Source organism: Aulonocara stuartgranti (assembly GCF_965226115.1).
Source record: "Aulonocara stuartgranti genome assembly, chromosome: 5".
NCBI classification, from domain to species: Eukaryota; Metazoa; Chordata; class Actinopteri; order Cichliformes; family Cichlidae; genus Aulonocara; species Aulonocara stuartgranti.
The window spans coordinates 24,051,664-24,078,401 of NC_138943.1; the positions used below are offsets into that span (position 1 = coordinate 24,051,664).

Sequence of the window (26,738 nt, forward strand, 5' to 3'; positions counted from 1 at the left end):
AAAGTTTCAATAAAGGAATTTCCTTTTTTTTAATTTCATTTTCAGATTTTGTACAATTCTACTGATACACACACACACTTCTTCAAATAAAACAAAATAAAATCGCAATAAAAGCATCAGGTCTACACATCCCTCACATAATAACAATGTGGATGGTGTGAACCGTGAAATAAATAACACACACACACACACACACACACACACACACACACACACACACACACACACACACACGGAGGGTTTGGTGGAAAGACATGAGTGTTACAGGACAGAAAGAAAAATGAGAGAAACAGCACCACCCGAGGGACACAGGTTTGCACACATGCGAAAGCACCCATACATTTAACTCGGGCACCTGTGTGCTGAAACACAGTACATAGATACACAGGGGCACAAGAAAAAAAAGGCACTGCCAGCAGGAACAGCTCAGGCTTTGGGTGGTGGCGTTAAAAGTAAGAAAAAAAAACAAACAAACACACAAACAGTACAGAGGGACGCATGTGCTCATGGACAACAGGCCTCGTGTATCAGTACTTTTATGCACTAAATGAAGAAGCATAAGAACTTCTCAAGGTTGAATGTTTTCTGTGATGCATGCACTCCAGATGTTTTAGCAGCCAGCTAATGTGCAGTTAGGATCCGTTACATTATACGTGCACTAAATGCACATCTTTGTAAGTGAGGCCCAATGATGGAGCGCTGTTGACAGACACACTCATTTTAAAACACTATTCACATGATCCTCACTGCCCTAAATGAGAGTGCAGACACACGCGCACACAGACGCACACACACACAAACCAACCAGTAGGAATGATACCTAAAAATGTTCATTTCAACAGTTAAGTTAAACCTTGTCACTCTTTTTCCAGTGTCTACATAATTCATATGCATTGCAAACACATCATTGGTACATCATAGCCATGTTCATGAAATTTATATATTATTATTTCCTCTTTTTTTTTTTTAGGTTGGAAGGCAGGTAGATTCAAGAAAACCTAAACGCATGCCCAGCCCCAGATGTTTGGACCATCATTAACCTGCGTCTACTGTAAATGTGCAAAACAGAATCAGTTTTCCTCACATACACCACCTTTAATTCAACAAACTTTTGTCTGTAATCGCTTTAATCACTCTCGGCAGATGTGCCCCCTCTCTAAGCTTTGGCATCAAAGTCCTGTAACATTTAATATACAACTCCATCAGTGTACATAAAGTGTGTCGATAAAGGTTTGTGGTTCACCTCCCTCGGCAGGCTTTTCTCCGCAGGTGGGGTTCATGCAGTTTGCAAGTGGAATTCATGCAAGTTTGATTGCGATTAAAGTAAGAGGGGAAATGGAAATTATATGACAGTTATCATCTTGGAACATGTCTGGATTATGTGTATGTTTTGCAGGAGCATGGAGAAGGGTGCCAACTGGGTGTGGCTGAAGAAGCACTGACTGAATTTAGCAAATAAGAACAGATAAGCAGGGGCTAAAACGAGCTTGTTCTACGTGGAACAGGGCTATCTTTTTCCTCCTTTAGCTTTTCTCTGTTCCCAATTCATGCTCCCTGAGAAAAAGCCCAGAATGGATCTCGCTTTCTTATACCTGTTCTGAGATTTCGAAACTCCTTAAGAAAACATTTTCTAAGGAGAAGCACGGGTTGCCAGTACTTCAACTCCCACCCTAAATACCTCCCTTAGAACTCCAGAGAGATAAAATAGCACATCTGCTGATAACTGATATATCATTTCCAGGAACAACACAGTATGATTGTCCTTCCATCCCTGCATGATGCAGAAAAAAAGTAATCATGCCTACTGTTCTAATCCTAAGTCTATGTGCAGGGAAGATGAGCTCAGACTCATGCATAAGTAACACTTGCAGTAGCAGCAGCAGCAGCAGCGGTAGCAGAAGAAGAGGGAATCTTTACAAACACCACTTATTATGAAAATCTATCAGTCTCAACTCGAGTTGAGTTACAGTACAGATCTTTCTGTGTGTATGTGTGTGTGTGTGCAAGCGTCCTTGGCACTATTTGTCCCATCAGCTAGAAGACAACACACACTCTGTAGCTTTTTACAACGCTTTCGACTCCCGATTCCCTTCACAAGGAGGCGACGTATGAGGGGTTGTGGTGGCGGTGAGAGGGGCTCATATGCGTCCTGAGAAAGGCTATGCAACCACGTGTGAACATGTGTGCACGTCCGCGTGTATATCTGGAGCTCCAAGAAAAGCTAGTTCGGGCTCTGCTCTGCGAATAGATCTCGAAGGTGTCGGAGTTCAAAGGGTCAGTCTCTCCCTGGGTTAAAGCCATGACGTTATGTGTGACGGGGGTCAGGGGGTATGTTGTTGAAGGGCCTGCTGTAGTTTCTTTCGGTAAACAGTGTATTTTTGCTCCACTGCTCTAATGCGCTCCGCCTCCTCTTTCTGAAGGATGACCAGGAAGTTTTGAAGCTCGGGGACAGAGAATGCATGCCACTGTGGGATTAGGAGGGAAAAGAGAAGGAGCAGATTTATAACACTTCTGGAGGCACTTACCCTCTTAACATTTGCAGCTTAGTAATAAACTTATGCATGTTTTTTTGCCTTCTCACCTCTACTTCTCCGGTCTGATTTTCCTTAAGCACAAAGCTGAGCTGCTCTGGATCTGGTCCCGCAATCAACCTTAGAAGAAGAGGGTGGTCAGAGAGAGGAAGCTTCTGGAAGAGGTCTGCAAAAAGAAAAACATAGCGTTGATATCACCAGTTACTTTTCTGGAAACCACGCAAGCTAGCGGCTGCACATGTGTTGTCCTCACCCTGTCCATCGCGGTGCGTCTGCCTGTACAACGCAAACTTGCGTGGATCGTCCAACACCATGAACTTCTTCAGCAAGCCCTTGATGACCTCTCCTGTGGTGGTTTGAGAGCTGATGTGGAGCTGCTTCACACTGTCGCTTGGTAGATAGAAGGACGTTCTCTTCTCTGAATGCTCAGAGTCTGTAGCTTCCTGCTCCTTTGGCGGAGCTTGGAGGCGGTCGCTGACCTGCTTGGACGCACCCTCTGAGGCTGACGGGTCCACGCCATGGACGGTGACTGGTCGATTGAGCCTCAGGTGGACTTTAATGAAGCCTGTGTATGAGCCGTCTGAAGCCTACAGCAAGAGAGGGAAAGGTCGTGCATTAATGTGTGCAAAGTAACAAAATGCACCCTAATGATGCTGTTTAGGATCTAATGTCCACCAAACTTGTGGTGGTTTAAGATCTTTCAATTTATAGACAGGTTAATGCAGTGAAACATGGAAATTAGGAAAATGTGAAAGATGTGTTTTTTTCTGAACTTAACAAAAGATACAGTTTTTTAAAAAAAATGAATCTTTAGTTACAGTTATGATTTTTTTTCTAATATAAGTGGAAAAACACGACAGAGCAGTTAGTTATGAAAGACCTCCTGCATGAAAATTCACAGGCCTGTCAAAAAACAAACTACAAAAAAAACCACCAACCACCACCCCGAAAGCACTCTAACATGTTCAATCTTGTTTGCATAGTTCATGAGAAAAATGTTTCTCGCCGGCAGCAGCCACTTCCTGGTGCATTGCTATTCTTGTGATGTTGCAGACCAGCAGACCAAAATGAACTTTGAATGGTCCCAGGTGTTTGCACCTGTAAGCTAAGTTAAATCAAGGCTTCCAACAGGGAAGCAATTTTTATCATCTCTTTTGTGTTTTTCAAATCATTCCCGTACTTTGTTTTGTTTTTGTTTTTAACAGTTAAAAGCTACATATATAAAAGTGTGTTACTTTATTTGATCAAACTAAGTATTCCGAAATACTATTCCTAATTTAATATTTTACTTTCTACACTACATCCAGGTTTGTTTGGTTGTTTTTAATATGTGTGCATTAATGAAAAAAAGGGAAGCTAAAATAATAAGGTTTCATTGTGACTTTGAGACTGAATAGTGCAAATTTACAAATTTGTTTAAAAAACAAAACTCTCACCAATTTCATTCCATTTTCTGTGACTTGAGCGTTATACGCTTCAATCCTGGCCCGCACTTCTTCCACTGATAGGTCTTTTGTCGCTCCCTTCTCTTCTTCCTTTGCTGCATTCTGCTGTGAGGCAAAGAAAAAATTATTATCAGCACTGCACCACTGTCGCAAGTAGCAGGAATGTTTTATCTTTAACCAGCAGATGGTGCCGCTTCAATCTATCCAGAAAAACAAAAACGGTCTAATAGTCTTTGCTCAAGTTTCTGAAGAAAGATGAACCACAATCAGGAAAAACCCTTTCACCTTCCACACAGACTTGCAGACCTTGTGGGTGTCATGCTTGGCTCACAAATAAGACTAAAGAGAATCTAGGCCAGTTCCTGCAGGGTGGTCTCTCTTGACACTACCCTGCCCTCCATCTTTGCCATCCTCACACAGAAAAAGCTGACTCTGACTGCAGCTGATGGGCTTTGAATACGCGCTAAAGCATAGTTACACTAGCCCGCAGCTCTGCACGGGGACAGGAAATGTTGTGAATGGAGCTAATCGTGCATTCAGCATCTCAGCGCAAGAATATTGACAGCTTTGCCTCCCTCTTACTCATTTCCCTTTGTGAATAAGGATGAGAACAAGAGAGAGAGAGAAAGGAAGGATGCAACGAAAGGAGACGAGGGGGAGTCAAAGAGTGGGAGGCAGCGAAAGAAGGGGTAAGGAGTGATGAAAAAGCGGCTGCTGAGCCAGCCTTAGCAACACAGAGTTTGACTAGGTTATTTATAGTACAGTGGGATGCATCCTCTCTATCTCACAATAGCTTTTTTTTTTTTTATTTATGTAAAATTTCCTCCCTTCTACTTGTTCGTTTGCATTTTCCGGGGAGGTGGGAGAGAGAGATTATGTGTCTTTGTGTGTGTGAGAGAGAGAGAAAATGTGATGCAGCTATGGTTTCTAGAGGGAAGTCCTCAGGTTGAAGATGAAGTCACTGTTTCTTTTTTCAATGGAAATGCAATAAGTGCACCCTTATGGTAACAAACGACACAAATAAAAGGACCCATTCTGGCTAAAACTGGGCATCTGGCAGGGGAAACGCTGCACTGCTTATTCTTTTTGTTGCTCTTCTTATTGCGCTACCAGACTCTGCCCAATTATAGTCCCACAATTCTGTAAAAATGCCAAAGTTGCAGCAGTGCAGCAGAATGAAGGTGGCGCCTTTGAGAATAAAATGTTTTACTAATTAGGACCCAAATACGAGTGTTTTTGCCTCATATCTGGATCATGAATGTAAGTATCTCTGTCATGGGGGAATTTGAAGCCTTCTGTTCTGCATCTCACAAGACCCATAAAAAGCCACTGAGTTTACTGACCCAGCTGCATTCATAAAAACATAAATAAAATAAAGAGCACATTGTGCAATCCAAGGTTAGGAAAGGAATCTGAGGGATACGGAGGAGCGGACTCGTATCGAGAATTCCGTGCAGTGGAAAGCAACAAAATGCAAAGAACCTCGCAGGAATTCCTGCGTTTGTATGTGAGTTTATAAATGTATCAGAAGCAGTGCCCTGCCCTGCCTGTCTGCATACCAGCGAGAGTGATCAGAGGACAATAGAGCCGGACAATAGTACAGTTTTCGCTCCTGTGAGGTCGGCAAAAGCCCTGACTGTGACCAGGTCGCAGAGGCGCACAGAGTCTGCAGAGGCATTCCAGGAAAACACATCTGATGGACTTGCACTGTAGATTATTGGCTCCAGAGCTAAGTGTTTCACTACATTAGATAGTTAGATATCTTTAGACTGTAAGTGCTTGAAAGTCTCTTAGCCAATGTGCAAGCACACTTCCATCATCTAATGCATACATGTAATAAGTTATCTGATTATACTGTCTCAGTCTCATATGAAACAATCAGCTCTTGTTGCCATGTTGGTTTTTAAACGCTCCTGTTTTCATAATTTAGATACCACACTTTTACCACATAAACAGCTTTTATTATGCTACTTGATTGAGCTTCACTGTGTTGGCGAGGGCGCTTGAGGCAAACCTGAAGCAACTCAAATTTGTTCTTGTTGCTGAATGCATCTAAAGGTACATGTGTATCTAAAAAGCATGAAAAATATAAATAAAATATCTCTGACTGTTACATAAGAGTCTCTCACATACACAGACACAGACCCTCCAAGGTGACGCAGATAAGTGTTGATGCTCTCACTCTTGTGAAGCTGGACAAGAGGTTTTACGACTGCTTGAAATATCACGGGAGTGTAGTCGATATGAAATCAAGTATCACACCTGTCTGTGTGTATCACCTGACCAGCTTTTTAACTCAAACTTGTAAGACCGACAACATGACGAGTGATGAGCGTTTTCACAAAAATACAAACATTTTGAACAGTGTGCGATGGTCACATGCAATCACATACATAAAATACACACATGGACCTATGCACACGCAAACTGTCAGCAGTTTGTTTCAGAGCGCTGTCTTTACAGGGTCAAGTGTCAAGGAGAAGTGCAAGCTGATTCTATTTCACAGCCCACAGAGCGCTGTGTGTGTGCCATCACTGCCAGCAGTGCAGGTCTGTGCATGAGTGTGCACTCACACAACAAACGCACAAAAACCTAAGCACCAGCATCAAAATAGATTTACTACCACAACTTATTGCATTTTTTTATGATGACTGAAACTGCAGATATCTACCGTTGTTGTTCGTGGTCTCACTGCGATGCTAATTTAGAGCAGGATTGTAGCTCAGTTTTTAATATGTTGTATGTTTGAGTGCAAGCAGTAACAATCATCTGTGCAATGACTAACTAACACGAGAGCTACAGTTGATTCAGCTGGTTTGGATTTAGCATCACTTGATGCTCTGGACTGGGCCCCACAGGTAGCTAGGTGGCTAATAAGGCAAGCTACGTGACACAGTAACACTTGGTTGTACACTGAAGAAGTGAGAGATTTCACGACAGGTTGATGTGTTTGGATCATATCAGAGTTTCTATTAGCTAAGATAATGTAGGAGGAAGTAATAGACACAATATTCTTGTTTTATTAGCATAACACGGTCTGTTTCTGAATAAAAGGTTACAGGTTTCCGGGTGAATATCTGTGTTATAACTCATTTATTTGGACCATACCAGAGAAACACACACACACACACACACACACACACACACACACACACACACACACACACACACACACACACACACACACACACACACACACACACACACAAGTTCACTTCCTTATGCACAAAACTTATGATAATGTCTCTATTTACAAGATGCATCTCAGATCTTTGCATACTCCTTTTCCATATTCAAACACGAGGATAAACAGAGCACTTTGCTCTTTAAAGACGCACTGCCCCACAGGGCTGCATTTAACGCAAGCACACAATTCAGTTTCTATTGGGTATGTAGACTAGCTACCATGTTGTCTAGCTAACAGTGCTACTACATTATAATTCATATAATATTTCTTGGTTACAGGGCATCGGGGTCATCAGTCTCAATCAGCTGGCAGCTTCTGTTCTCTCAGATCAGGCAAGTCAGCCTCCTTAGGCTGTGAGCCTGGCTGCAACCCTAACTCCACAACCTGACAGCATAGCTGGTCAATTATTCAGAGATTATACCTTCTCCAAGTCAGACACCAAAGGCAGCACAAGGCAAGGACAGCAAAGAAGGGGGATGAGCAGGTTTTACATGAACACCAACTGTCTGTGTTGGTTTGTCAGGCCGCCTCCCACTTCCTGGGTCTCTTTTCTCTTTTTCGTCTATAGTATTGACAGCGCTGCTTTTCTTTCAAGTGCTACTTTAAATACTTTGGTTATGGTTTGTTACACAATCAGGTCACTGAATGTACAGTAGAGCTAAACTAAATCTCAGGAAGTGTGAAGACTGCCAGTAAAACCAGCAATGGGTTGCTATGGTAACTAGAAAAGTGCAGTTAAACAGTATACACACACACACACACACACACACACACACACACACACACACACACACGCAGGCTTGCTCTCGTGCAAAAGTATCAGCTTTGCCTCTATGGAAACCTCTCCACTCCCACACACTGTAGAGAAGAAGCCTCCATGAAATCAGTCTGTTAAAAACAAGCAAACCTGACAAGCCAACAGATCAACGTTGAACAATACAGCTGTATTACAGTAACCCCTTCCTACTTTCTCACACACACACACACACACACACACACACACACACACACACACACACACACACACACACACCTAGAGGCCTACTTAACCATGCACAAACGTCACCGCTTCCTCTCCTAACTTCTCCTTTTTGGATAAAAGTTTTGTTTTTTTAAATATAGAAAAAGTGCAGTAGAGTTTGTTTGCCGGCACGATTGGCGCACTGACTGAGCTTGCTCCGATATTAAAATTTCAATTATCAGGTTGACTGTACTCCTGATTCTGTACCTTAGTTGTTTGCCTAGGCTTGCGGAAGAACGAGGTCTTGGCTGTGAAGAAAGTGAAGTCCTCGCTCTCGTCATCCAGGCTGCAGTACCCACTGCTCATGCTGTTACTGCTGGTCATGGAGGGGGTCAGCACTGTGTTGACGGTCATGGAGAGGTCCGAGGACAGCCTCTGGCACCAGAAAAGCACCAGAATAGCACGTTGGCAGCTCGAGGAAGCGATGGGTTGTCTCGAAGTGACGCTTGGGCACAGTCAGAGTCTACACGCGTACAACTGCCCTTTACTCATCCAGAAATAGTCTGCGCTCCTGTGCTGATGCATCCAGAGGGTTTAGATCCCACCTGCGAGGGCGAAACAGGTGAACTCTGCTTCGATTCGGCACTTTGGGTGCTACCGGAGAGACGACCAGGAAATGCAAGCGCGAGCAACAGACGTGTCACTTCCTCCTGTCATGCGTGTGAGTGTGTGTGAGAGTCACAAACAGGCCATTCTGTATGTGCACCTGAGTATTCTCAGCTAGACATACAGACACTTTTACGCAAAGCTTGTAACTACCTCACACGCACGCACGCACAAACGTAGGCACACGGCGGAGTGATGGAGTCAGCTTACAGACTGGTTTCAAGTTAAGCTCGCTCACCTGAGAGCACCTGTTATGCCCACAAACACACACTCGTTAAGGCATGCATGCAAGCAACACCACATCCTGCTTTGATCCTGCTCTGTGTCTCTGTGAAGACCCACTGAGAAGGAGCGAATAACAGTCCAACTAAAGTCCCTCATGCACAACCAAGTCAATTATGCTGGCATTTATTTGTGTAAGCATCCATCCGTCCCCAGGGTCTTGGGTAAATAGCAGCAGCAGAGCTCCTCGACTGCAGAAACGAGATGCTCACAGATCCCCTGCTACCTCCTCTCTGCTCTCCTTCCCATCGTTTTGACAATGTTACCAAAAAAAGGACAGAATCCTCACACTCAGCTCCTCTCTTTCTTATCCTCTCCCTCTTCTCTCAGCCTGTCTTTGCACCAGCTTCACCGCCTCACTCTCTTGCAACCTTGCTCAACCATCTGTGGTTGAGCGTGTTATCAGTCTGCAAGCGCCCTCCCCCTTCTCCCTCTACTCTCTCTCCCTCCCTCTCTCTCTCTCTCTTCCTGTAAGCGACTGCACCCTGCAAAGCATGGCCACTTCCTCTCACAGAGGGGAAAGAGAGAGGTATGTGTAAATAGAAAGAAATGCTGATGAGTGAGAGATATGAAGGCCCGTAACTTCTGTATGACATACAAAACACGAGCACAAACAGGAAGCAGCACAAAAGCCGGGCAAGATGGCTGCTCTGCAACTGATATTTGGGTGCAGCGTGCAACGGTTGACTGGAAACCATCATAACCGCCGTAAATGTCACTTTTATGTAGAACCATCCCGACTCTTAATTTGTCAGCACCGAAACACAGGCAGGGACCGACACAGTACTACAACAAAAAGGTGCACAATCATTGCTGTTTTGGTGATGAGGGATAGGCTTATGGTGCCCACAGAGAGAGAAAGAAAATGAAGAATGATGGCTGTTAGCATAGAGATTACCGTGACCCCTAACCTCAGAGCGACCCTACAACCTGCCCTCTAACTCTGGCAGCGACCCCCTTGCCAAAAAGCAGCCGACGCTTGCTGCTGCTGAGATTGATGTGCCCATCTGTCTGTCGGCTGCTTCAGTGCATGTAGCAAGATTTTAAAATCACACAATAAGCTTTGGGAGAACTGTGGCATGCACCGACAGTGTGTCAGCCTTTTACTGGGGTGTTTTTCATCAGGTTTAAGTCAGCTGATGACTGATAACCTGCAGCTCTGCTCCTCGCTTCCATCAGCGTAATCAGTATAGGAGAAGAGTGCTAGCAGGGGGTGCTGCACACAAACTAGAACACACACACTACTGGTCTCAAGTCGATGAAACCTGGTCAGCGTGATGATCCTTTGTGTGGCTGCAGCAGTCTCCGTCCATATGGGGCAAAAGGCGATCAATTTCTGCTGATGTACACACAAAAAGGACTCGTACTAACCACACACATGGTTACAGTTATAAAACAGAGCAATGGAAAAAAGGGGGCTGCAGGAAACAAAGTGTCGTCTCTCCTCTAGCCATTCAAGAGGCTTTATTTGAAGCACACCAGTCACTAAGTTCATATGCCACTAAAACTGACATAATCTTTTAATGCTGACATGCTGACTAATGGCCTAAATGTAAAATACATAAAAGCAATTTTGTCATTATTGTTTTGTTCATGTGTAGCTGGACAGATGACCTGAATGTAGGACACCAAGGCAGATGAAGTAAACACAACAGGAACCGGTAATGGCGATTACAAAAACACAGAAACACAAAGTCCAAACAGCAGCAAACCAAGAATCCAAAATAAGAGCACAAGAAGCATAAGGAATGCAGGGGAAAAGCACTGAGCACAAACAAAGGGAAACACAAAGTCCACATGGACAGATGAAGACAGGGCTATTAACCCTCCTATGAGAATTTCAGTTTTGATTTTGTTCTGGGGTCTTTAAACACATCTTTCACTAGTTTTCTTTCCAGTCTTTGAAATCTTTTGCTTCCTAACTCTGCCAGGCTCGTTCTGTACTGTGTGGCTCTCTTCAGTTCTTGACACTTTTTGTGACAACTTTGTATATCTCTCTCTTGTTATATGAGCATCAACAATTCTTTTTCTCAAGTCTAAACTGATGTCTTTTGCTTTTGCCAAATAGAAATAATTTATAATTTCTAAAGAAAACTAGTGTTTGTATAAAATAGGAGCTGGTGTGATGAAAATCCCTTGCTCTACTAAAAATAGCACTTGGGAAAGTTTGACCAAAAAAAAAAAAAAAATTCATAATGATTTTGTCCTCTGGGGTTAACTGCAAAATGAGACACTGGTAGGGACAAGGAGCGGGTGAAGTAAACAAAGCACATATAAAACTAATGAAAGGCGAGCAGACAATCACAAAGAAAGGAAAGCAACAAAAACAGGAAGTACATAAAACAACACCACACATGAGAAAATAAACCTTCAAAGTAAAACAGGAAATAACTGAAAGACAAATAAATAACAAACACGCTGAAACAAGGAAAATGATGCTAAACATGATGCACGGAAACAAAATGACACCAGAAACAACTAAAAACTAAGGGAAACAACTGGGACTGTGGCATTTATGTTCCACTAGAGATTTTGATTGAAACCAATAGAGAACAAGTGGTGCTATTGGATCAAACGACAAACACACTTTGCTCCAATTCTGTGCACGCTGTTTTGATCGTATTACGCTCTATGCATTCGCTCACACTCGCTAGATGACCTCGGGACATAAGAGGAGCTGCCAACATTTTGCTGCAGGCCTGCTTGGTTAGCCAGAGTACTCTTGTGCCTGATATCTGTGTGTCTGTGCGTGTGTGGATGGACCACATCGCGTGGGTGACTGTGGATGGCATGCCAAGAGCAGCACACTCACAATCTTATAGGTCCCTAAACACAACCATGTGCTTACACAACGAGTGAATGAGGCACTATTTTGACGATGGATTTTACGTAACTACTGTATCACTTGGACGCCTCCGGACTTGTACAGTAGAAGAATAGGAAACAAGGCTAAAAGCTGAAACTTTGAATTTCAAGTTTAAAACTGTTGATTTCTTCTTTATATAGGTTACTGACTTACCATCATCCATGGATACTAAAAATTACATATTCCTTTAACATCTAAAAACTCTGATATAGAGCAAGCAACAAATAAGGTTCCTGTACACAGAGTTAGTGCTGTGGACAAGGAATGTCCACTAATTGCAGTGTGAGTGGTTCTCCGGCTCCTCCTGTCTGTATGCCGAACTGATAAAGTGCTTTATGGATGTGTGAATAAAGCCATTTGAGTGGTCAATGCAACTAAAAAGCACTTAATAAACTCATTAAGCAATCCAACGGTAGTAACCAGACCGAAAAGCAGCGCACATTTCGGTGCTTTATTTCGGTGCTTTTTTTTCCTGAGCTGTGATACACTTTAGATTCTAGCCAATCATTTTACGTTTCCGAGGATAGTAGGCGGGGCCAGGTACGTACGTTCTGTTAGAGCAGAGCTACAGATTAAAAATGTCCAAGGCGAAGCGGTCAAAAGTCTGGCTGTACTTCACAGCAAAATATGCAAACTCAGCAGCAACAAGTGCTTTAAGCTGATACTGTGATACTGTCAAAGGAGGTAACACCTCAAATCCGATGAAACACCTGGCGACGCATAGCGGTTTTTTTTTAAAAGCCGAGAAATGCGCCGTATTTGATGGCAGCAGCAGCCGTTCTTCTCTGCGTGAGTAGCTTAATGTTGTTTGTGTGTAATTTACGTTGAGTAGGCTAACCACGTTATTACATTAATGCATGTAAGGTGAACTAGCAAACATCATCATAGCTACATGCGGCTGTCCTCTTGTTTGATGGCAGATACTCCCTTCACCCTGGCTAAAAAGGCTAAAATGACCAAAGAAAAAGTGGAAAACAGTTAAACATGAGAGGTTTTTGGACAAAGTTTGTGTTTTTTCCATTGTTTAAGCACTGCTTCCAGCTAAGAGTGATACCATATATGCCCCATAGCTGCAGAAAAGGCTAACATTGTTATATTTTTACAAAAAACAGCTGAACATGAGAGGTTTTTGGACCAATTTTGTGTTCTCCATTCTTTAAGCACCGGTTTGAGCACCGTTTGAGCACCGGCACCGTTTCAAAAGTACCGATTTGGCACCGGTATCGGATAAAACCTAAACGATACCCATCCCTAGTTAGGACATCCAGAAGCAAACCTCTACACTTCTGGAGAGAGTTGGTGGAGAGCCAAAGCTGGGAGAGAGAGGGCGGCAAGAGAAGTCATGAAAGTAGGAGAGCAGACGCTAATGTGACGTAGCATATTTTGTCCTGGGAACACTTTGTGACCAAAAAAAGCAAATGAGTGCATAAATACATTCTTAAGTGGAGAGTTAAGGAGGAGAGACCGCATGCAGTCAAAGTGGAGGATGGTTATGTAAAAGTGTGGGCACGGAAGGAAAGAACTCTTCCATTACCCAGCCCTGACTCACGTACACCTCTGCTGCACACGTCAAAGTGCTTACTCTTCCTCTGTACCCCCCCAAAAATGGCACCCATTTCCTGTCATGTCTTTTAAAATACTTACCCTGAACTGAGAGGCTGTGGAGGAGCTGTGCCGTCTGGGAGAAGGAGCTTCCTCGGGCTCTCTGTCCCTCTTGTTGCAGTCAATCTGTACTTTACTTTTACACTCCAGGTGACATGTGTAGCTGCAGTCTGTTGATCACACACACAAAAACAAAACACTCCAGTCAGAGACAAGAACAGAGGCGCAGAACCGAGAGGGAACAGCAGCGAATTTAATCATGTGGTGATTTAATAATGTGGCCCCTGTGAAAGTGTGAAATGGTGATTAGTCGCATGTAAGTTATAAATGAGACCCAGTTCTGACTTAATCAAAGGTGAAATCATTCAAAAGATCCATTTGCACAGAAATCTGGCTCCATCTAGTGGCTAAGGGCAGACTCACAGCTTATACAGTGTTAAACTGCTAAGAGATTATATGCATGCGTGTAGTGATTCAGGAAAAATGGAGGCATTGATACCTGAACATGTGCTCTAATCAAGCAACTTTACCTGATACTGACTAATTTAAGGCCCGGTGAAATCTGGCTGTCATAATATTACTGCTCAGAGAAGGGATCAGAGAAGTAAATTCCCCTCCAGTGGAACTACATTAGTCAGTCAATAACGAACATGTCACATCCATTAAAAATCAAATGCATAATGTAACACAGTTTTAATGCACCGCAACAACTGATGGGCTTACTCCATTTAAAGGGAACAAATGGTGCAATGCTGCCATTGGTCAACTCCCATCGACCGCCCAGCTAGAAAAGAATAGATTCAACTCCCCCCCCCCCCCTTTAAAATGTCCCCAAATAGTCCATCGTTGTTCTTTAATTTCTAGGTGGTTCCGCGTATGTCAGCGTCTGTTTATTTATGCCCTGCTGACTTTATTGTGGTCAGAGACTTTCCCCATTGCAACGCGCAGCCTCAGATCTCACTTCTCCTCCGCCGGTGAGATAATCCATGCACAAGGATATAGTAAAAAAAAAAGATTACTATTATAGAGCTGCACGGACAAAGAGAGAAGTGTATTTTGTGGAAGCTCTGAGTCAGACGCCTTTCATGGTTTTTGAGCTTAAAGCTTCATAAAGGACACACAGTGCGCTATACTGCATGCGCTCGGCGAGATCAAACCTCAATCCGCATGTGTTGTTTTCTGTTACACCTCTTTGCTGCAGCTAGAGCTGAATGAGTAAGCCAGGCTGAGCCCTGCATGTTGTTTTTCTGTCTGCTGTTCTTAGAGGAGGGAGGGAGGAAAGAGGAGGGGGGGGGGGGGGTATCACTGCGTCTCTCACACTCAGCATCAGTAACCATAGTAACAAGCTTGTTAATGAAGCGCCTTGATGCGACTTTTGTTGTGATTTGGCGCTATATAAATAAAATTGAATTGAATTAATGACCACTGTTAAAGAGAAGGGCTTTAATGCTGTGTGTGGAGCTTTTCTTATTGGAAAATTAGCTAGCAGTTTCACATTATTATCCGCTACTGATTTAAAAAAAACAGAAAGGTCTATGTGGGCATTAAAGACACTGGATAATGGTGGGCTTGCTTTTTAAAGCCGGGCTACGTGGGGAAAAAGTTTTCCCATGACAGTTTAGAAGTCACTTCAGATTGAGACGCCTCTCTGCAGTGACCTCTAAACTGCTGGTGTGTGTCTGTAGCTTCAGCAGAGAGAGAAGGACGTCAGTGCCTCACCGGCAGGAGGGATGTGTTGAAGCGAGAGGAGAGTTCAGATAGGGGATGCTCTGCTCGTGACACTTTAGAGGTCACTGCAGAGAAAGAGAGATAGAAAGGAAGCACGCAGGGGAAGGAAAAGGAGAAACTCCTTTCCTGCCCTGCTTTTCTTCATTCACTCCCTCCATCCACACTCTGGCTGGCATTCTGTGCCTTTTTTCCTCTGCATTTGGCTACGCTTACACAGAAAAACCACTGCTGGTGTTTGGTTGGGTGACAACTTAAAGACGGACCCCACCCTTTTCTCTGATAAGTAACTGCAAAAGTTGGGACATGCTGAAAGGAAAACAGCCACAATGTAAGGGTGGAACGTCTTTCCCTGCTCCACACCTACATGATACACCGCTGTCAGCAAGACGTTGTTCACCTAAACTCCACGTTATTCCCACGCTGATAGCATACCTCTGCCTCGCACATAAACAAACAAAGAATGGAAATGGCATTTCAGCGTTTTGGAGTATTTTGAAAATTCACAGAAGTGTTCCTGTACAGGTTTCAGCACCTTCCTTATCCCATTCTTTTGAATTGTTTGAGCTCAGGTTTTTCTTGTATGTTCAGGGTAAATGTTTGAGCGTCTGCTGGCATGCTGGTGCATGCAGGCCTGGTATTACATGAGACTCCTTCAGATGAGTGCTAATGAGCAGGTGGAAAAAAGAGTAGCAGCAGATCCAGTGAACCAGAGGGTTTCTGAAGGTCATGCAGGCGTGCTGACGTACGCACAGGCAGAACAGAAAGAGTAAGTAGGAGAAGAGTAAGCACTTTTCTTGTGTGAGTTTTCTAAGTAATTGCAGTTGAATGCAAATTGACCCCACCAGCCCCGAGCTCCTCGCTGGGACTTGCAAAAGGGGCTTTCCACTTTCTATTCTGGAAAGTACAGTGCACTCTTACGCCGTCCACTCAGTGGAGAAGTTCCTCAATCTTAAATAGATTCCACCCTGCTGGAGTTTTAGATTTTTGCAGTAGGAGATATTTACAGGAAATGCCATTTTACTTCCATATCTTTATGTGAAATTAGGCTGGAAACTACCTTTCAAAAACAACAACAACAAAAAAAAAAAAACTTCAACCACTGTCCACATTGGACTCTTCTAAAGCTGTGGGGACTTTTTTTGGTGCTTTCTCTCCCATCATTACAGGGTTCAGGATTTGAATTGTTGTTTTTCCCCCTGTAAAATACTTCTGATTAAATGGGGATGAGGTGGAGACACTTTGCTGGCAGAGAATGCAGAGCAGGTACACGATACTCAGAAACTTTCCTGAGAATGTAGCAAAGTACACTGCCACCAGCCTAGCTTCCTTCTGCGCTATTTCTGTGCTGTTTCAACGTGAAGAAGGGCTCTGGTGTTAAGTGTCACCACGGATAGACCAGTTGAGCTTGGGTCGACAACAGCCGCTGTGAGCAGAAGGAGGAGGACGAGCTCTGATTTGTGAAGTAAATTCTGATCTCAGAGGAGGATGAGGCTGTTTTGTTTGTTTTCATTCTTTCTGGGGGGTTTTTCTTCCTTGTTTAGTTTCAGTTGAAGTACTTTGAGACGTTCCTGTACGCAATCAAACAAATTTGACTATGCCAAGAATCGGCAGGTAGGGCATGTGGGTGGTTGTGGTTGTTTTTTCTGCGACATGGTGGGTGTGGGAGACACAGGCGTGGGTAAAAACAGAGATTATCAGTGAGTTTTTGGCTATGGAGGATGTCTGTATGGTTCCAGATAGAAACGAGGGGGGGCATATTGTATTTACTCCTCGTCTGGCTGAGGATGAAGGGGTTACACAGGGGTTAGGTAGCGATAAAAAAGGGGCGAGGATATTAACACACTAATGAACCTGAAGGGAGCTCTGTAGGATTTAGAGTAGCTTTGGGGGTCTTTGGGGGGCCTTTAGCTAGTCTGATCCCATCATAGCTGATTTGAAGCAGTTATCCATGTTCTCCTACTGCGTAGCTGTTCTTCATCTCTCGGCACATTGGTGAATAAAAATATTACCGTTCCGTTTTTATACTTGTCTCCATCCTTATTCATAACTCAAACCACCCCTCCATATGCTGCCAAATCGGACATGAACAGATCTAATCTAATCCCAAATCTGAATTTAATCTGACCCTCTTACCCCTTTGACATCTGTTTTTATTTGTGTAAACAGTCATTTCATATTTCGTTCTGACATTTTTAATCTTCATCGCGGCAGAGTCTGTCTTCTCCTCTCGCAAAACTCCCATCTGCGAGGTTACAGATGCTCTGAGAATAAGCAAAACAAACAAGACAGGAAGTGGGCTTTATTTTTGTTTGTTTTTTTTAGTCTGTGCTGTGAGCTGTAAATAAATACAGCTGAATATTTTTGTGGGTAATGATTACATCGTTAGTGAATGTTTTGGAATGATGACAGTTAGGCTGCATGATAAAAAAAACAAACAGCACATTTTAAAAAAATATGAAGTCCATACATGCATGTTGGCCCCATAAATGTCAAATAAGCAAAATTTCCATATAAAGTTATGGATCCCAACCTAACCATCACCCTACTATTAACTAAATGAGTCCATCTGAAGTGCGGTCATAAATGGATGGATGGATGGATCGATACTACATGCTAAATGAAATACAGTTACAGTAAAGCAGACTGACTGTACAGTATGTCCATATAGCGTTTATTTGAGGCTGCTTAACACATGTCCCCATCTGTTGTCACGAATGTAAAGCTTCATTCTGTGCTGACAACTGAACAAGCAAGCAGGCCTTGAGAGTTTTCCCATCATTCTATGGTGCTAATATTTCCCAGTTTCTAATTCACAAATGACTCTCAAACCTCAATAGAAGAACGTCCAGCGTAGTAAACTGCACTAAACTGCGTTCCAGTGAGGCAAAACTTTTAAAATGTGCACGACAGAAGCCTTGATAAGCCACTAATAGCTTGACTCAATGAGCGCTCAGATTTGATACTACTTGTACTTAGACTGAGAGAACAGGAAGATTTTATAGCAGCGCAATAAATTTGGCACATTTTCGTAGCTATATGGTGTTTTATATGTTGTGCAGTTTCTTTTTTTTTCATGTTCTGTGTGCTAATGCTTAAAAAGTACTTTATGGTTAATGGAATGGCCTCCATTTGGCTTCTGAGCACAACCTCTGATGGGCTACGGATACACAGACCGAGCCCTGACGACGTGGTTTTAAACTGACAGAGTGCACTTTTTCTAGTTATTTCTGTAAATATGCAGTAGCGCTAAATTATAGCCCCGTGTTGGCAGGAAGAACTGTCAAAAGCCTCCCCTGATATAATTATGTAACTGTGTCTTTTGTTTCAGGTCAGTTATTATATTCTCAGCAGGTTACAGCATCTAAGAAGACGCCCCGGGGATCCTCCACCATTTATAAGACTCTTTGGCAGACAAATATAGACTAAAGATGCAGTAGAAGATAGAACAGAGGAATCCAAATTGGACAGGTTCATTCTTAAAAGGATGAATAGGGTTTCCTTAGAGGGAACACCATCCAAAAATAGCTGCTATCTGTCTGTGGCAGCTTGTACTACTGATGGTGTTTCTAAAGCTTTTGAGGCCGCAGCATGACGTTACTCAGGTGGTGCAATGATGACCTGCTCCTTGAGTCATGTTTAGTTAGGCTCTTATCAGGCTCACACAGGAGGGCGCTCCTACACCTTCCCCCAAAAGATGTGCACACACATTCACACAAAATAAGCTGAAGTTTTCTTTGTTTTTTAGTGGTGGTGGGGGTTTAAGCAGCTGCTGTCACTCCCTGGCTGAATCAATGATTCTGCAGCACCCAGCCATTTCACTCCCTGCCTCTTTTTTTTAAACCCATTCACACTTTGTGCTGATGCTACATTAGTCCTCTATTTGGAGAAAACATGGGAAAAATCAATGGCATGCAGCCTCAGGCAGGCTCACTTTAATCTCAAATTTCTGCTACAAATATGAAAGTCAATATGATAATTGACTTACAGAGGTTTTTCCAGGCAGACTGAAAAAGTGCAGGTTAAGAATAAACTCTAGTTACTGTGTGCTGTACACAAAAGCACACAGGGGGTTGATCACCCGTTAGGGGTACTGACAAAGACTAACACAGCTTACCGGCTCATTTCAAAGACAGATGGCTCGGTGCGCACAATACACAAATATTTTGGCACATGGCCGACCTCTGAGGCCAACCCAGCTCAACCTGTCTACTCATCATCTTTCCCCTTGTCCAGAGCACTGACCCTAACTAATCAACGCCCTATGCCCACATTTCCAGGTTTCACAACTTGTACACACTCTGCGGTCATCTTGATCATCTCCATACCTGAGTTGTTAAGCAGAGATCCATTGGAGGATGATCGCCGGAGGATTCGCAAGCTGTCGCTCCAGGAGCGAGACTTGGGCAGCCTCTTCAGCAGCCGCCCCAGCCGCCGCGACACGTGACCGAAGCAGGCGCTGCCAGCCTCCCCTTCCGATTCACCCGTCACCTCCTCTAGACACAGTGAAACCTGGCCGAGAAATGTCCTGCCCACCCTAACGCGCTCTGCTCCCCCAGCCCCAACTCCAGCTGCTGCCTCCCCCTTTGCCTCCTCCTGCCCTGGGACGGGAGGTGCTATCTGTGCCATGGATGGAACATGGTGGCACCATCCGGCAGGCACCGTCCTGTGTGCGTAACCCTCGCTGGAGGACCTCCTGTCCTGCCGCCGGCCGCCCCTCTCTCTCTGAGGACTGCACCAGCGCCAGCCCCCCCACTGCCCCCCTCTGCCATCCCAGCGCAGCCACTCTGCCACCGGTGCCACGCTCCGAATAAACAGCCCCCTCTCCACACGCTCTGCCACCCCTCCACCTGTACTTCTCACACCCTCCCCAGTGCTCAACCCCCTCTTCTCGCCCTACACTGTCCTCCTCGGGTCTACCCCTGAAAACAGTCGTCTTCAACCCTCAGCGTGAGGACACGAGCCCCAAATCTCTGCGGTACAACTTGTTCCTCTGTCGTCCTGCTGCTTCTCTCACCGCTGCTCTCTCATCCTCTCTTCGTCTCTCCCTCTGTCTCTGCTGCAGCACCCACACACTCCGCAGTGAAGAACGGCCAGCTTAAAGAGACAGAGACCCCCAAATGCAACCACTGCCCTATCTTTTCTGACCCTCTCTCTCTCCTCTCTCCTCTCTTTATAGCAACAGGAGTCTTTCTGTCCCATCAGTGGCTGACTTTCCTCACTTCATTCAGTATCTGAAGACATCTTCAGACGTCACAGGCATCACTGCAGACGCTCCCAGCGCCGTTCCCCACTTTTCTGTCTCCTTGGTTTGAAATCCACATCATGGCGAAGAGGAAGTGAGTCAGCCATGCTGTCTAACCCCTCAACAGTGACATACTGAATCTTGTCAGTGTGAAGGATATGCTTCACCTTGTGTGTGTGTGTGAGTTTGTGTGGTTCGCTGTGACACGCAGTCCGTTGCTTCTTAATATGCACTGTGAAAGAGAAAGAGTGAAAGCTCCTGAGAGTTCTCGTCCTGCCCCACTTACAGAACTGAGCAGTACAAAGGAAAGAGATGCTCACCATTCTCACACAAATCCATTACATTACAAGAATTTTCATCTATTCTCACTGCTTTTTCCCCACTGAGGTGCCTGGTTTTTTTGTTTGTTTGTTTTTTTAACCTGTGATGTAATGTGTGTTGCTAAAGTCTAAAATCCCCCGAATCGACCTCACCTAACAGGTTCTTGAGAATGTTTTCATTGGTCCTTACTGCTCTAACCACCTCTTCCTACACAGTCCTGCTATCAATATCCACCAAGGGCAACCTAAATATAGCCTGCTTGAACCCCCCATATACATACAGCAGAGTGGCAATGCAAAGTGAGGCAAACACAAAACACCACACGGGTCTTTCTGCAAAAATACAACAAAACCCTTCATGTCCTACATTTCTGCTTCTATTACAGCTAAACATATTAATCACCCTGATGTGTAAAGCCTCACTGAAATGACATTAAAAATAAACAGATTATAATATAGGTGTTCAATCAAGCTCTGTTCAATACTCAAAGCAGCTTTGTACTCAGACTCAACTTGATTTCAACTTTAGACACATGAGCTCCAAAGGAATGCTTTGGATGAAGTCTTATTCAAACTATATTCAGCTCAGCGCTGGCAGAGCGCAGCAGCGGTATGCAGGGACAAGAAGGTTATGAACCATTTAACACAACCCTCCTCCCATGTTTTCTTCTTCAGTGGTGAAAAAGGCCAAAGGAAAGCAGTTGCTGAGACAAGGCCTGTACTGTGTGGACCACAGGAAGAGGTAGGATAAGGATGGAGTTCAGGGAAATAATACAGTCCCTAGACAGACAGGGGGTATGCCCCGAGGTGAAAAGTGTGTGTGTGTACACTTACGCAGGCTTCCTGTTAGACAAATACAGAGACGTGTGTGGGCTCACACACTTGTTCATGAATGCTTTTGCTGTTGTCATAAATTTGAGGATCACTGACCTCTCAGGTGCTCACCTTGTCAAACAGACCTCTGACATGAGAAGCAGAGACACGCAGAATAACCGATAGCAAAGCTCACAAACGGTGGTCGAAGTACAAGTTCATGCAAACATGGCCACCGTGAACAATCTCTGAAAAACTTATTGATCTAAAATAGTTGAATTACTTGAGTAATCTAGCAGTTAAATAAAATGAGGATTCAGATTCTCTGGTTGTTGCTTCAAAACTTTGGGGCATTTCAGGGGTCTTTTGTTCTTTTTCTATATTATTGCACATCATACTGTGCTGGGACAACATAACCAATGAGGAAAAATGCTAACTCTGACAGTTTTCTTTTCACTTCCTTCTGGTCTCACTTTGAAATGTTTCGTTTCTATCCCTTCAAACTGTTTATTTAACTGAATGTACAGAGAAACATTTAAGGGCATCTCTGCAATTGTCAGTAGTCATGTTTCCTCCTCTGAGGCTCTCATAGCCCTCTTATACAGCATATAATGGCCCCAGATAACACATTAACAAATCCCAAAGCATGCTATGCTGCATTTGACACTTATAAATCAGCTTACATCTACATTAAATTGCGAATTGTTCATCTGCTGCCTGAATGTTACGCTCAGGGATTAACTCCAAAGAGGTTAAAATAGCATTTAGGAAGAAACAGTGTAAATACAGACAGTGCCACATGTCTTATAGATGACCAGATCCAGCATATCAGTGTACGAGCGCCACAACAGCACGCTTCCCTGAAAGCTTTAATTAAATATTAATCTGACGTCTGATCCTGTCTGTTTGTAATCCCAGTGATTCCACTCTGGAGAGATAATCCCAGGGCTGGAGACACTCAGAGCTGAGATTAGTGGGAGTGCCCTACCCCTCCTCCTCCCTGGTATAGTGTATAGATTTACAGATGTACGTATGCATGTGCTACACACTCATTTCTTTTTAGTGTGTTTAAATTAGCATTTTATAACAAGTCGTAATAATATGTGTAGTGCAGCGGTGTCAAACATAAGGGCTAGGGACCAGAGTCAGCCAAAGCAAAAGAAGCAGTGCATACATTTTTGGACATTTGACTGTTTTTCAGCTTTTCCTGGTGATAAAGAACTCGTCCATGGCCAGTCAAGCTAAACCAAAGGAATTAAGTAATAATAATTAAAAAATTAAATGACAGAAATGTTCCTTTTTAATCACCATCTATGGAAATATCAGTAAAGTTTTCAACGTTTATCAGATAAAAAACTGAGACATGCTGTTAAAATTGTACTTCTTTTTCTTATCGTAAGATATTTTAAGGGTTTAATGTTTAGTTAAACATCTTTATGGCCCACTTAAGATCAAAGTGGGCCGTATGTGGCCCACAACATAAACTGTGTGCATGTTTTCTGCCTATAATGGTAAGGGGGGGTGTCTCCTACTGGGACAGACTAGCGCCAGTAAAGCAGCTCATAAATGTCCTGACTGTCACAGTCATCAGAATCTGTGTTGGTCTTTATGCTTTCATATGTCGTGCTCCACTGAAGCCTGATGTCACATATGGCTCATATATGTGAGTAAAGTCTTTAAGCTTTACCACAAATCACATTCTCATCCATCACCCAAGAGGCGCAATAAAGATAAAGAAAACATAAACACAGAAGAAAGGCAGCAGAAGAAAGTTAAAGGCCTGTACACCAACAGAGCAGCAGACTAGAAGACTGGGAACTCTTGGGAGATTGACAGATTCCAGTGCAGAGCAAGGCCACAACTGTCCCAGGGGTGCACGCTGCACAGCTGTTTGGGCTTCGTATGCAACAAAGCAAACACAGACAAGGCCGAGCGAGTGAGGCAACCAGACAAAGATGGAGAATGATGGTTGTTTATGGTTGCAGGGCCTCTTGTCTCTCACTCCCTGTCATTTGCAGGGAGCGGGGTGCGTGCGTGCCGTTTCTATTTTGGCAGTCACGGCTGCATTTCTTCCACCGCAAAAATACCTTAAAATGCCTACATTTGTATTGCCTGCTGAACTTCACGGCTGTTCACCGCATTCACCTCAGATGTCTTCTGATAAGAGAGAGCAGATGTACAACTAATTGGTTTTATCCATGAAGAGAGTAATTGTGAAGGGGAGTGAAAAAGTTAGTGAAGTTTTTGAGATTTAAAGAAACTGTGTGTTTTGTGTGTGTGCATGTTTCTGTGGGTATATATGCTCCAGTAATCTTTCTGCTCTTGCCTCAGTGAGCTCTTGCTGATAGCACACTAAATCAGACAGCTCGGCAGTGCCGGCAAACTTGCGCTCTTTTTCCTCCATCCCTCTCTCTTGTGCACTCTCTGCTCTTAGCTCTTTGTCTCTCCTGATTCCCGTCACTTGCCATCACCCACTGTTTGCAACCACATGCCATCCTTTATTTTTCTCCTTCATTTCCTCCTGGTTTTGTTTCACTGTTTGTTTGTTTTTTAACCTGCTTCATTCATTATCCCTCCCTTTCCAATCATCCTTTATCCTGCCTTATCTCACACTACTCTGCAGCTCCAACCTCGCCATGACAAACTACTGCTGACACAATGCCTGCTCAGCAGCCGCATACACTCAAACACACACACACACACACACACACAGAGGATGAACGCATGTGCAGTGGGTGTGCAGAGAAGCACAAAGGTACCTCAGGTTGAGTTCTAGTCCAAACTGTCTGTGACAGAGCCATGCAGATATGTTAGGAGTGGCATCATCAGATACTGCTTTCTGTCTCTGAACATATTCTCACATCCCACAGCATCAGACTGATGTATTTAATATATTGTCCCCATTAAATGTGTCTGAGCAGACATTTCCACTACTCAGGATTTCACCAGTACACCACTGTGGATTCCATCTCGCCCTCTTTCTCTAAGTCTGGTAGCAAAGTGGGAACTCTGGGAGGCACAGCTGCAGAACTAGATAAAGCTCTTTCCGTGGAAGGATTTTGGCTGCCTGTGGTGAAAAAATCTTTGGAAATGTCCTTCCCTGTCACTCCGAGTCACTCACAAAGGCACATGCACAATTTTTGTGTGTTTGTCTGTGTGTGTGTGTGTACAAACACACAACCACAGCTATGGTTTGGCACCCAGCTACAACGTGCCCTTCATAAAAACTGCGCTGCAGGAACAAGACGCGGATCTCTAATTCAAAACACTCTGCATTCACGTGCGCAGTCTGTTCCACGATGTCTCGTGTGGGGAAATGAAACAGTAATCACACAAGTGAATGAAGCAGGTATACACCGAGTGTGTGGCGTGGCACCACATAAGCCTATAATCACTCATTTCCACGGGGAAAGAAAAAAAGCAACTCACTTGCAGTAGCCTGCTTTAACTACTTACTTTGACATTTGAGTGCCTCCACAGTGACCTGCCGGCTACACGCGTCACACCAGTCCTGCTTAACGGGCTTGGCCTCGAAACGGTGTCCTTCACCCCTTTCCGTCTTCACCCGGGGGTCCGTCCCCTGAGAGAAGATGGACCAGGCCTCCATGCGGTGAGGTTCGGGACGAGCCAGCTTCACCACTCCGGTTCTGCCCTGCGTAACCCGCTCCAGTGGAAGACCGCCGCTTTTCCCTGGCGCTGAATGCCGCAAGGAGATGCTCTGACGTCCGCTGTCTCCGTTCACAGAATCTGCCTGCGTCGCGCTCCGATGCCGGTGCAATCTTTTATGTCCACTCGCCAGCGATTCGCTCGGTATGACATTAGTGCCCGGTCCCTTCAGCGAGGAGCTCCTCCGACCCCCGCGGGCGGTGTGCTTGGCGTGACAGTCCATGTAGCTGTTGCTGCTGCAGTCGCCGGTGATGTGCCCGTTGTGACTTTGCCGTGCCCCAGCGGCGGTGCCCGCGCCGCTGTCCCGCTGCTGCTCCGGGCTACGTGGCGCAGAATGGGCGGACGGAGCCCCGCATCCTTCACCGGGCATCATTCCTCCTCTCACCACCGTCCCTGTGTCTCCTCCAGCAGTGACAGACACATCTTCCTCCCCACTCCCTGAGCTTCTCCTGAACATCTCCCAGGACTTTTTCCTCGGCAGGATGGTTTTCTTCCTGCCACCGAGCTGCCCGAAGAACTGCGGACTCGGCTGCTGCCCCACCACACTCACAGACGCCATTATCCTGTCAAACCCCCTCCTGTAAGCGCGTGTGTTCGTCTGTTTGAGGGGTGTCAGTGTGCGTGTTTTCACTCCGTGCCCTGACTGTAAACTCAGCTCTCCCCGCCGTGTCACGCCTGTAGTAGTGACGCAAGGGAAACGACACTTTTAAAGCGCGAGCGCGCTTCCCCAAAGACACGAGGGATAGTAGCGCGCATGAATTTCTGTTTAACGTTTTAGCACGCTAACCAGCCCGCATCACTGGGTGATATTGAACTTGATGACGAGTCAGTGAAATTTGTTTTATTCCAGCCGGCCACTTACTGTAAATGAAGGGAAAGCAACAATCTCCTGAAACCAGAAAATGCGTTTCTTAAAGAATCACAGTTCAGGGATATGCAGAGAAATACCACGGACTGGATAATGAAACGAATAGCTTAAAAATGATAAATCTTCTCTTATTTAAATAGTCCGTTTCAAGTGGGTTTTTTTGTTTTGGTGTTTTTTGTTTTTAATGGGACAGCAAATTAAAGGCCAAGATATTTGACATGCCACACGTTTACCTCAATTTTATTTTATTTTTCTAAAAAAAAGTGGAATTACCACCTCGAGATTGTATGCTTCCGCCATCCAGTCAAGTTCTGTTTATGCTGTGAGTCCAGATATATGTTACGGAAGATGATTAGATATGTAGACTTTGAATTTACACCAAAGATTACATCTTTGACCCCTCAGGTAAATATTTTCATCTTGTGTCACATCCCTTTTATATTTAAGGTTTAAATTCTTAAATTATGGACAAAATCACTTTTTGTGATTATGTGTGTTTATTTCTAATGGGGGCTTAGAAATAAACATTATTTTCAAATGATTTGATTTCTGTTTTGAGTT

At 44.3% G+C, this 26,738-nt stretch overlaps 1 protein-coding gene across 2 annotated transcripts; it reads right to left on the minus strand.

Annotated features, from left to right (window-relative positions):
* rassf5 (Ras association domain family member 5) lies at positions 1-26,616 on the minus strand. Of its 2 annotated transcripts, none has more exons than XM_082533162.1 (6): positions 25,100-26,616; positions 13,583-13,710; positions 3,968-4,078; positions 2,785-3,118; positions 2,582-2,697; positions 1-2,465 (listed from the first exon to the last, which is right to left on the minus strand). In XM_082533162.1, the coding sequence occupies exons 1-6, from the start codon at positions 25,866-25,868 to the stop codon at positions 2,322-2,324; spliced, it is 1,602 nt and encodes a 533-aa protein (XP_082389288.1). In that variant the 5' UTR covers positions 25,869-26,616; the 3' UTR covers positions 1-2,321. The 2 variants fall into 2 exon arrangements, with proteins under 2 accessions (XP_082389288.1, XP_082389287.1); XM_082533161.1 differs by having other exon boundaries at positions 3,968-4,081; positions 25,100-26,615.
* Between the last annotated feature and the right edge of the window lie 122 nt (positions 26,617-26,738).